General features: G+C 42.0%; 1 protein-coding gene across 2 annotated transcripts in view; it reads left to right on the top strand.

Moving 5' to 3' along the window:
• Positions 1 to 12,757, top strand: part of Dnajb6 (DnaJ heat shock protein family (Hsp40) member B6) — a 62,815-nt gene that overhangs the window by 32,435 nt on the left and 17,623 nt on the right. The window contains exons 6-8 of one of the 2 annotated variants that reach the window (XM_071610650.1): positions 2,981 to 3,109; positions 4,213 to 4,354; positions 6,167 to 6,237. In XM_071610650.1, coding sequence (XP_071466751.1) covers positions 2,981 to 3,109; positions 4,213 to 4,354; positions 6,167 to 6,237 — 342 coding nt within the window. Of the gene's footprint in view, positions 1 to 2,977; positions 3,110 to 4,212; positions 4,355 to 6,166; positions 6,238 to 12,757 lie in introns of both variants that reach the window. The other variant, XM_071610647.1, reaches the window with a different exon arrangement.

Here is a 12,757-nt window from a genome sequence, read left to right as displayed (position 1 = left end):
TTGTACCAGAGATTGAACCTGGGATGATTAAGTACCAAGCCATGTCCCCAGCCCTTTTTAGTTTTTAAGACGGGGCTTTGCTAAATTGCTGATGTTGCTTTCGAACTGGTGGCTTATGCCTCAGTCTGCTGTGATCAGCTGGGATTACAGGTGTGTGCCACCACACCCAGCCAGAATATTCTTAAGGTCGTGTGTGTGTGTGTGTGTGTGTGTGTGTGTGTGTGTGTGTGTGTACACCCAGGATTAAACCCAGGGGCCCTTAATCACTGAGTCATATCCCTAGCTTTTTTTATATTTATAGTCTCCCTTGAGTTGCTTAGCACCTTGCTGAGGCTGGCTTTGAACCCGTGACTCTCCTGCCTCAGCCTCCCTAGCAGCTGGGATTACAGGCATGTCCGGCTTAGTGTATCCCTCTGTCACTTGCCTGCCTGTTCCCATCTGTCCTTGAGCTTCCTCAGTGTCTGCTTCTCTCCATCTCTAGACCTCCCTAGGGTATTGCTTCTCCCCTTTCCAGTTGCTGCAGCTTTTCTTGGGCCTAGTTGACTTATAAACCTGCGTCGTTCCCGAGTCATTGGCTGGCTGTGTGCAGTGGTGGGCATGCTGTCACATTTTTGACTCTTGGCATACGCGCTTCCTGGTTTGCCCTCTCTTGCCCTCTGGCTTGGATGCATGCCACACTAATTATGTTGTTCTGTGTTCTGGATGGATTCTGTCTACATGCATTCATGTTTATCAGGAATACTTGTTTTTATTCCTTGCACGTTTTCCATTTTTCTGGAAGAAAAACACAGTACTTTATCACTGAGAACCCAGCTAAATTACGAAGTAGTATGTATAAATTGTGTTTTCAGTGAAGCTGTCCTTGATTACCACAGCAAAGAAAAACTTTCGGAGCTCATCTTCTAAAGGTTGTGTTGTGGAGCTGGGGTTGTAGCTGAGTGGAACACTGGGTTAGCACATGTGAGACACTGGGTTTCGATCCTCATCACAAGATAAAAAAATAACAAAATAAGGATATTGTCAATCTGCAAATAAAAAATGCATCGCTGAATTTAGGGTAAATCATTCATTCTTAATTTGTCAATACACGTTTTATTTTTATTTTTTCCACTGTAAACACATTTAATTGTCCTTTTCAACAGAAGTATCTTAGTAAGGCTTACTGCAGCATTTCCTTAATCTTCATGTTTTTCTTTTCTCTAAGTAGACTTACTATGCATGTGTTTAAATGATAAGACAATTTGTCTATACTGTGTAGAAAATCACCTTCTTACTTCATAAAGCTGACAGATTAGAATACTGCAATTTTAAATTAATGATCTGTATACTTTTTTCTAACCTGAACTTATGTAGAGATTATTAAAAGTTTTAAAAACATAACTGATTATAAGCATTTTATTACTGTTTTGATTTTTTTTTTTTAATTAAAATGCCTATTTCTATTCTAATCCTATTTCTAAAGCTGAGCAAGCTGGTTGAATCTTTATTTCCTTAACAGTATTTGTAAGATACAGCTTCATAATGCCCTGTAAACAATGCATAAATGTAGTTTGATACATGTTTTTGCATTTGAAAATATTGTGTATTGCAAGTGGTTTTACACAAAATACTGAGTAGTAAAAATTTTACAATTACAATAATGTAATTCAAAGTTTTAACCAAAGAAAAAGTAAATGGCACAAGTTGAGCAGTCAGTCTTCTAGGATGTTTGTAATAATATAACCTGATGACTTTGTAATTTTCTGCATAAATAATTTTCATTTTTTTCCCTTCATTAAGACAAATTTTCTGAACCTCCCTCTCTTTCAGTTTCTATTTCTTGTTTAAAACCAGGTATTAACTGTCTTGCTTTCCATACCTTTGCTTTATCAAGTTTTACAAAAAATATTTTATTTCTTGCTCTCCTGAAAATTCTTGGTTTTGATTAGAAGTCTAAAAAAAAAAAAAAAAAAACCTGTAATTCAAGCACCTTGGGAGTCTGAGACGGCAGGATTGTAAGTTCAAAGCCAGCCTCATCAATAGCAAGGTGCTAAGCAAATCAAGGAGACCATATTTCAATAAAGAGTAGGTTTCTATAGGTCTCTAACACCACATCTCCATATAATGTCTGCTGAGAAGGGTCCAGGCATTTCCATTGTCTTCAGAAAAATCAATGACCACATCCCTTAATGTCAGTGGTTTCATTTCCTGGCTTTTGGTATGCTAACTTTTTTCCCCTGATAGTTTTTTTCAGCTCCTGTGTAGTGCAGAAACCAGGAACTCTTGACCTAGGTTTGGAAGCATAGAAATAAGTTCAAAGAATCTACTCGTCTTATTTTTGATTTTTGGAGCATTTTGGTATTTGAGCTATCAATGAGATACCCACTGATGTCTATAATTTTCTACTAAAATTGCTTCAATCACAGTGTAATGTTTGACAGTTAACACTGGTTTAGATTGTACTTAAACTAATAACTTAAAAAAATTGTTTTTGAAACATCATTTCACAGAAACGTGAAAGGTGTTCTTGGGCTTCTTGGCTGGATTCGTGGGCTACTTAAACATTGCCTACTTGGTGCCCCATTCTGAGTTTATAATGCTCCAGTAGTTCATGTTGTGTCTTAATTCCCTGAAGAAGGCAGCTTGGGTTCACTGGGTACAGCTACCTGTGCGTGAAATCAGGTCTCGTCGCCAGGAGCAGTGTCCCATTAGGACACTAAGCTAAAGGCAGCAGGCAGCTCTGGTGAAATGCGGGGCAGTCCTGAGTTTGTGTGTGTGCACGCGTGCATTTTTGGTCTGTGTCGAATGTTTACCTTGTTATGTGCCTTTACTTGAATTAAGGTAGTGAGAAAGTATCTCATGATAAGGCCTGGTTATACTACTCATTTTATTTCTTCTCCAAATCTATTGGTAAGTTAAGGCTTTAATCTCTTTTCCTCCTCCCATGAAAAAAAAAATCAAAAAGATTTATACAATACACCTTTCTGTTTGTTTCTAGAAGATACATTTGAAGACTTTTTTGGGAACCGAAGAGGTCCCCGAGGAAGCAGAAACCGAGGTGCAGGCTCATTTTTCTCCGCTTTCAGTGGATTTCCAACATTTGGAGGTGGATTTTCTGCATTTGATACAGGTATTAAATCCCTAGATTTAATTTGTTGTTAGAGGAGAAATTAGTGCTTAGAACACTTAGAGCAGTTTGAATTATGTTTATTCTTTTTAGGAGAAGAGCTTTTTGCATTTGTCAGGATTTTGCGTGTACAAATCAGTGCTTAATGACCTAATTATTCAAGAATGTGAGTCATTCATAAGGGATACCATATAATGAAATTCCTGGCTAAAAGGGTAATGCATGTTTGAGTAGGCATGAAGCAGCTGCAGTGGACAGTCTTGCTAAACTCTGCATGTGTTCTTGCCTCCCTTGCAGTTAAGCAAAAGGGCGCAGTCCCATCTAAGCATTGTGTAGTTGGATGGGATTGGCGGGTTGGCCCATGGCCTGGGGTGTGTGACCTTAGCCAGACTGTTCCCTTGAAGTGTCCAGCCCAAGCACATGGTCAACCACAGTGGTTGGTGATGTGCCTACAGAGGTGGGTGCTCCTGGGTCTGACTTGAGTTAAACTTTGGTAGTTTGAATTGCCATTTTTTGCACAGTTGAGTTCATTCCCCCTCACCATGATACCTATGTTACCCAGCACACAGCTGCCTTGGTTGGGCTTCTGTGCATGGTGTGCCCGGCTCTCCCCAGCAGAGCTCTCAGTGGGTGTCTGTAGTTTGCCAGGCTGGGCCTGGTGAGCATACAAAAACAAGGTTGTTGAAAACATGAGGGAAACGGCACTTCATCTAAGCCAGTGTCTGTGGCTTGTGTTAAGCAATCCTGCCTTTAGGTATTATTGTGGGCCGGCTTACTCCCTCTTTTTTTGCCGTTGGTGCCCCATGTGCCATGGGGTGCCACGTAGATACAGTGGGAGGCCCACCGCCATGCTAGAGTGTCAGTGAGGTCTCAGCCACTTGGGAGTGGGGAGAGATGCCTAGAGGGAATCAGCCAGACCACCCCCTGGTTGTGGATACTGCCAGTCCTCTCAGTGCCCCTTGTGCTACAGTGGTTTTGGCAAGAGCTGCTCTTGTGTGGCTTTCGACATCAGATGGTCTTCTGCTAAATTTGAACTTAGTCCTATTTTTGAATTAATACTAGTCATTATTAGCCCCTAGTCATCTTTATTCTCTGTTTTCCTATAGGATTTACTTCATTTGGGTCACTAGGTCACGGTGGCCTTACTTCATTCTCTTCTACATCATTTGGTGGCAGCGGGATGAGTAACTTCAAATCAATATCAACTTCTACCAAAATAGTAAATGGGAGAAAAATCACTACAAAAAGGTAGAGTGGAATTATGCATTTTATATTTATTATGTCAGCTTAATGTTTCATTGGTGTTGTGTACTGCTTATCAGTCAGCTGAAGTATAAGCTGCATGAAAAATTTCTTAATTAGCTGGAATCTTTCTTTCCAATGTTTTCTTCCCCATTTAAAAAAAATTTTGTTATATGACAGCGATTTTTTTCAGTGTTTTTTGTTAAATTATTAGAAGTGATCTTTATTTAATATGTAATAATGTGTAATAAGTTTTCCCAACATTGTTAGAATGATAAAATGAAAAACCATTAGTTGTGGGCTGGGGCTGGGGCTCAGTGGTAGAGCACTTGCTAGCATGTGTGAGGCACTGGGTTTGATTCTAACCACAGCATATAAATAAATGAATAAAATAAAGGTCCATCCATCTTAAAAAAAATAAAAACCTCTACGTTTAATTTATCAAAAAAAACTTTTTTTTTCTTCATTTATTGCCTCAATGTATTGTGAGTCCACCCCAGGGGCAGATTCCCCCCCCCCCCCCCTTAAATGTGGTGTTGGATTTTAGAACCCAGGGCCTGTGTATGCAAGGCAAGCACTCAACCAACTGAGCTATATCCCCAGCCCTTAATTTATTTTTTTTAGTCCTGGGAATTGAACCACAGGGGTGCTCTACCACTGAACTCTCTTGACTCTTTTAAAAATTTATTTATTTGTTTGTTTGTTCTAATCAGTTACTCATGACGCCAGCATGCTCTTCGATTCAATGTACACAAATGGAGCAGAATTCTTTTTACTTCTGGTTGTACTCAAAGTAGGGACACATCATTCTTGCAGTCATACATGTACTGATGTAATCATGACCGTCCCATTCTACCATCTTTCCTACCTCCATGCCCCCTCCTCCTGGACCCTTTTTATTTATTTTGAGTCAGGTTCATGGGCTGATCTGAAACTTGTGATCCTCCTGCCTCAACCTCCCACTTTGCTGAGATGACAGGTGTGCATCCCTGCCACCTCTCCCGGCTGCCCTGTTGTGAAGAATGGAAGCTAGGGTCTCAACCTCATACATTCTAGGAAGTGCTTTACCAGGGCTGCAGCCACCCCTCCAGTGCTGGGGTTTAAACCTGAGGCCTTTGGCATGCAAGGCAAGCCGTTCTGCCATGGAGCCACATCCCCAGTTCTAGCTTTAGCAGGGAGGTACACCTTACACAACAGTGTGAACACCCCAGTCATCACCCTTAAAGGATCTGCTTTACTTGCTTATATTGGTACTTGGAATTGAAACTAAAGATTGCTTAACCACTGAGCAATATCCTAAATTGCTGGGACTGGCTTTGAACTTGAGATTCTCCTGCCTTGTTTCTCCCAGTCACTTGGATTACAGGTGTGCATCAGTGCTCCTGAGTTCCTTAGTATTTTTGATGAACAGTATCTGCATATATTTATCAGTCAGCCTTGCAGTATTTGGGATGATTTATTATTCTCAGGATAAATAGTTTTTTGTATTGGGGATTGAACCAGTGACACCTTACTACTGAGCCACATCCCGAGTCCTTTTTATTTTTTGAGACATTGTCTTGCTAAGTTGCTAAGGCTGGCCTCAAATTTGGGATCCTGCTGCCCCACCTCCAGAATTACTGGGATTATAGGCATGTACCACTGTGCCCATCAGAATAAATCTGTTTTAAGAAAGATAGACCGATAGGTTGTCTTTGTTTTCCAGTTTGCACACCACTTTTGTAGTAATGCCCTTGTGAATTTATATGTATTATATTCACTCTCATATAAATATTTTGTTCATTTACAAAAGAGGTTTAAATGAATTCTATCCTACAGAATCGTCGAGAATGGTCAAGAAAGAGTAGAAGTTGAAGAAGACGGCCAGTTAAAGTCCTTAACGATAAATGGTAAGGAGCAGCTGCTACGCTTGGATAACAAGTAATTCAACGCACGCATTTAACAGAAATGTTAAACTATAACAAGCACCATTTGAGGATTAACAGGAACATTTTTTTGAAGATTTCAGACGAACTCGACTTTCAGTATAATTGTACCTAATCTAAAGTATTTATAAACAGCTCATCGGAGCCCCTATTTGTCATAGACTTTTGAGTTTATTGTTGGGACCACACAATAGGACCATTTTTTTTTGTCTTTAAAATTGTTGTAATCTCTGTATGCACTTTGCTTTTTTATTAAACGTAATCCAAGGTGAGCCTTGACTTTGAGTAGTGCTAGGACAAGATTGTATTCTAACACCAGCATGGATCTGCTTCCCATTGTGTTTGACATGTGAGCCAAGTAGTGTCAGCCTGCTGTGAGCTAACAATGCCAGGATGAGGCTCCTGTAGAAGTAATTTGGTTTTGTTTTTTTTCCAGTATTTAGTAATGAAAGATATTAATGCATTAATGGTAATACATTTCTGGTTTAATATAAATTTAAGGATGTTTTCTAGTTGTGCATGAATGCTGGCAACTTAGTAAAGTTTTGACAATTGTTTAAATATGTAATGTTAAGCTTAGGTTTAAAAATCTAGTAAACTGGGTCTTTGTCATTTGCTTAAAAAAAAAAAAAGAAAATAAATGTGAATGTGTTTGGTGCATTTTTTCCTGAGTGGGGTCTGCAGCCTCCTTGTGTCTGTGTATGATTTTGTGCCTGGGCTTCTAGTGTCACTCCATTAGTGTTCCTTTCATCATTAAGGTGGATACTGACTGAAAGGCACATGTAGACATTTTCTATTTGGAGAGTGTGTAGAGATTATAAAGAATTATCAGCAATCTTAAGAGATTATTAGCAATGTATTGAACATGTCAGTATAACATTTATATGGGGGAGGCGGGTAAAGCTTGTTAAAAAAAAAAAATTAGTGCTGGGGGAATTGAAGCCAGGGACCTTAACCATTGAGCCACATCCCCAGACCTTTTTATTTTTGAGACAAGGCCTCCCTCCCTTGTTGAGGCGTTCCTTGAATTTGAGATCTTCTTCCTCATCTTCCCCAGTGGCTGGGATTATAGTTGTACACCACCAATTTCCATTCTTTAAAGCATATTGTTCTGTAGGATGTATATGATATGATGTAAGATCACTTAAGCACAGTATACATGGTAAAGTAATGGAATCACAAGAAGTGAGCAAAAATAAAGTTGCTGCTTTTCTCAGTCTGTAAAACCTTTTGCAATTACCATTGGTAAGCAGAATCCTAGCTCAAAATCACAAATATTAAAAAAAAAAGGCCTTCAATTGCTTTTAAACAGTGCCCTGGCTGTTGTGTCCTGTGGTAAGGCCCCGCCCCCCCACCCCCCGCCATTGTTTTGAGAATGAGCAGTATATGGTCCTTCCCTGACTTTTAGCCCAGGTGACCAAGCTGTGGGATTTTCTATTAAATATCACAGTGTCTTTAATGAACCTTTTGTTTCGCTACTGCAAGTAAGTAAACAGTATTTTAACAGATGCCATAGGAACCAAGAGCAGCAGTAGGTAACAGGTAGTTAAAGAGTGCCATACGAAAGACTGCAGTGAGTGATGGGCCTGGGTGTGTTAGGAGATCTTGGCACATGACCTCTGGTTGGAGGTAGGTATGCATCCTGGGACCATGCTGGTACAGCTAGAAGTTTGCATCAGAAAGCCTGCTGTCAGCACAGATGATTTTGTTACAGAATGAGAACTTTCAAGTTGGGTTTATTACGTTATTAGTAAAATTGACAACTTACTTGTTTTTCAAATTTGGTTCCCTGGGTTTTTGAAGAAGATATTAAGTTCATTGCATGAGAAATGAGTCCAGAGTATAATATGAAAGCACCTTTGAAAAGTTACAAAACTGTTTTGTAGCAGTGAAAATACCATTTCCAAGATTGACATGGCAGAACAGCATTTCATGTAGATAATAAGTCTCAATAAATTTGATATTTCTTTTGTTTTCTGTATTTGAAAAGATGTCTCTGTAGTGTGGATTGCCTTTTAAATTGAAATCTGAAAGCAGCTTGATACAGCTTGATGCGTAGGTGAACTTGCTTCTGTTCCCTTCCACCCAAAGAGTGGATCCCATGCCCACTGTCAGGAGCTGCTTCGTTGGTTTGTGCCCAGTGTCCTTGTGGCGGAGGACCTCTTGTGAGGGACCAGTTTGCTGCATTTATCTTACCTCTGTCAAGCTTTCTTTTCTCTGTAGTTAGGTTTCCACAGTTGACTTGATTCAGATTACTGGTGGGTTTTATCCTGTACTTCTCAACAAAATGTAAGCTCAGTGTCCATGTGTTCAGGTTTGGTTTTGGAGTTCTAGTGACTGTTACAATATGAAAGACAATGGCTCCGAGCATTATTTATCTAATTCCTACTGGGCGTTCTTCTTCTGGCAGATTTTCAGAAGATCCCAGAGGTTTAGTCTAACCATTTGATTAAGCTTCTCTTACAGCTTGAGGACATTTCTTCTGAAGCACAGATTCCTTCTAGGATGGTAAGATCTGAAGAGCACTGGGATGATCATCTTTGGAGCAGTTTGAATTTATTAGTTACCTACTAAATTGCTTATTCCTGTAGAAACCCCCCCCCCCCCCCACACACACACACACACTATGGGTGGAACCCAGGGCCTCCTGCATGCTAAGCACTGGGCTACCTTTCTAGTCCTTTTTATTTCATTTTTAGACAGGGTCTCCCCGAGTTGCCAAGAACTCACTATCTATCCTCCTGCCTGTCTCCTGAGTTGCTGAGCTTGCAGGCATGTGTCCCTTTGCTCAGCCTAGCTTGGGTTCTGTGTTGTTTGCCTGCTGGGTGGTGGTGTCCTTTCTAAGGAATACTAATGCACTGTGCAATGACAGATGTTCTCACTGCACCCAGCAGTCGTTGGTACCTGGTTTCTCTCTCTCTTCTGTTGTGATCTCAGCCATTTGCATGCTCCCTGACAACATGGAGGTACGTGTTTCCTCTCTGGTGTAGGTTTTCAAGTGCAGTTATATGGAGTCACTTTGAACACTTGGTGTCCTATGGTCTAGCGGTAGCTAGCTGAATTATGAGACCAGTTTGGGGTGTGGTGGTGAAGTACAGACGAGATCTTGTGACCTTTTAGGGCCGTGCTTGTGCAGTTGGTAGCTGAACATGGCAGGAACTAGCTCATGTGTGTTGAGGTTATCCCTGTGTCACCTCTCCTGAGCCCTTGGGAGTCATCCCATGGTGCCACTTTTATTTGGCTTCCTTGCCCCCCCCCCCCCCCCCCCATTGAACCCAGGGTCACTTGGCCACTGAGACACATCCCCAGCCCTATTTTGTATTTTATTTAGAGACAGGGTTTCCCTGAGCTGCTTAGTGCTTTGCTGTTGCTGAGGCTGGCTTTGAACTCATGATCCTCCTGTCTCAGCCTTCTGAGCCCCTGGGATCACAGGGTCACGCCACAAAGCCCAGTTTGTTTTGACCCTCAAGAGCTGCTTCGCTTTGAAAGCAAACTTAATTTTGAGTAGGGTCTGATGGGCAATTTTACCATCCCCCCAGTGTTGGGGATTGTGAGTCCTTTATTTTTAATTACACACACACATATATTTGTGTGTGTGAGTGATATATAAATAAAAGAGAGAGGTAGAGAGTTTTTTTTTTTTAATATTTATTTTTTTAGTTGTCGTTGGACAGATACTTGCCGAGTTACTTAGGGCCTTTATGAATTGCTGAGGCTGGCTTTGAACTCTCTATCCTCCTGCCTCAGCCTCTTAAGCCAGCGGGATTACAAGCAGCTAAGATTCTAAGCATGTGCCACCACACCTGCTAGTGTTGGGCTTCGAGCCCAGGGCTTCTCTATCACTGACCTACATACCTGGCATTTTGTTTTGAGACAAGATGTTGATAAATGACTGAATCCTTAGGATTATAGGCGTGCACCAAATACCCCAGCTGACTCAGGTACATTTGGAATGTACTATTTTTCGCTTTTCTAGGGACCCAGACTTTGGTGCTGGGTTCTGACCCACAGTTGATTTATTAGAGGTAAAATTTGGGACATAACCCCAGTGCCCTCTCCCTCTTTTTATGGTGTTGGTCCCGGGGATTGAATCTGGGCCTCAGGTGTATTGCTAAGCCACTCCCCAGCCTCTGCAGCATAATGGAGCCGCTGATTCAAGGGCTGCCTCTTATTAGAAAAAGAAGCATAATTGTTGACCACAAGGTATGTCACTGCCTGTTTGCCTTCCTGTTTTTGTGGAGGAAAGTTCATCAGAGCATCCAAGAGTTGACTGTGACCTGATGATTTGGGCGTGTCTTGCATTGCTCTACCTCCAGTGAGGTCCCTGGAAGCTGAGTACTTTCTTTGGTGTTCTCATTCTGCATCAGAGCCTGCATCCTCTGTTTAGCTGGTTTAGCCTCCTGTTCAGGGCATTGTTCCTCTGTGGAGCAAGCCCTTCTCTCAGTGACTGTGTTCCATGTCGCCAAGTGGTCCGAAGCTTGCTGCTCAAGTGGCCTTCTGCTTCACCTTTCTCTTGTGCCCTGCCCTGTGGCTGTCTTGGTCATGTGTTTAGATAGTCTCTGGCCTGATGACACGGCTCTTCAGAGCACTTTCCCACATTTTCATTTTGTACCTTGACGTTTGTGTTAGAATTCCCAGCTTTCTCCCAGACTTCGTGCCGTCTTTATCCCGTTAATTTGTTAGATATAGCATCTCTTTTCTTGTGTACTTTTGTTCTTGAGGATTATTTCTGTGCCAGATCCCCTTACATCAGGTACAGTGATTACCTGAAAGGACAGCTCATGGAAAACTCTTCTAGTCCGTTCTTTCAGATACAATGCAAAGTCAGCTCCAGGTACCCTACAATCCTGAGTTGCATTGAATTGGTAGATTCACTTCACTTCCAGGAACAATATGGCTGACTTGGCCAGCCTTCCTTACTATTTTGGGTAGTGGTGGTGTTAGGATCCAAGCTCAGGCTTTTGCCAGGTGTGTTGTCTCACATGTATAATCCCAGTGGCTCCAGAGGCCGAGGCAGGAGGATGGCCAGTTCAAAGCCAGTCTCAGTAATCGCAAGGTTCTAAGCAACTCAGTGAGACCCTGTCTCTAAGTGAAATACAAAATGTGGCTCAGTCCCGGAAACCCTGTCTCCCCCCACCAAATAAAAACATCTAACGAAAAAAATTAATGCTGTTCATACACATGTGCACTTCTTTTTGTGCATCTGTGTGCTGAGGGTTGAACCCAGGGTCACTTTGCCACATTCCGAGCCCTCCCGAGCCACTGAGATTACAGGCGTACGTATGCCACCTTGCTTGACTGTGCATGCCCATTTCTTAAAGGAAACGTAGGTGGCCAGTGTGGTGGCCCACTCTGTAATTCCAGCTTCTTAGGAGGGTGAGGCAGGAGAATCATGAGTTCTAAGCCAGCCTCAGCAACTGTGAGGCCCTAAATATCTCTAAATACAAAAGAGTTCAATCCCCAGTAAACCGTGCTCCCTCTTCCCCCGCAAAAAAAGGGAACCTGTTTATCATGTCGTCTTTTTACTTAGTTCCTTTAATGTAGTCACTCCTGGATTACTCTCATTTCATTTTGCAATTTTTCCCCCTTTTTCTTGATACCAGGGATTGAACTCGGGGGGGCGGGGGGCATTCAACCACTGATCCACATCCCCAGCTATGGCTTCACACAGTGGGATGTCCTGGTGATTTCCCTATCCAGGTTCTCATTCTTTATTTATTTATTTATTTTTTAAAACCAGGGATTGAACTCAGGGGCACTTGACCACTGAGCCACCTCCCCAGCCCTATTTTGTATTTTATTTATTTAGAGGCAGGGCCTCACTGTTGCTGAGGCTGGCTTTGAACTTGCAATCCTCTTGCCTTATCATTCTGGGTGCTGGGACTATAGGCGTGTGCTGCTGCGCCTGGCAATTTTTTTGTTTGTTTGCCGCTGAGCTTTATCTCTAGCCATTTTTTGGGGAATGGTTTTGCTACCTTGTCCAGGCTGATCTCGAACTTGGGATCCTTTTGCCTCTGTCTGTAATAGCATTTAAATTTTTTTTTTAGATGTTGATGGACTATATTTTATTCATTTATTTATATGTGGTGCTGAGAATTGAACCCAGTGCCTCACAGATGCTAGGCAAGTGCTCTACCATTGAGCCACAGCCCATGTAATAGCATATTTTCTAGAATGAAAAAATTCTATGTTTGCTCACATCCCCCAGCCCCCTCCCCTTATTTTCTCATAACTAATCATTAGTATTTTTGGCAAAGATTTTTAGCTGAGTGCAGTGGTTCGACATTTGTAAGATGAAGTCCTCTGGAGGTGCCTGGCCTTCTTGGGTTGGCTTCAGCTTGCAGGTGGAGTCCCGCCATTTCTTGCAGTGTATGCCACGGGAGCATCTCCCCATCACCCATCATCAGGTTGAAGTGCCAGGAGTTGGAGTGTGCGTCGTGCCCCAGTGAGCTCAGCAGCACAGGGCACAGTGTGGAGTGTGCTG

The sequence above is a fragment of the Marmota flaviventris genome, chromosome 1, assembly GCF_047511675.1.
Source record: "Marmota flaviventris isolate mMarFla1 chromosome 1, mMarFla1.hap1, whole genome shotgun sequence".
Lineage (NCBI taxonomy): Eukaryota > Metazoa > Chordata > Mammalia > Rodentia > Sciuridae > Marmota > Marmota flaviventris.
This window is presented reverse-complemented; position numbering and strand designations above follow the sequence as displayed.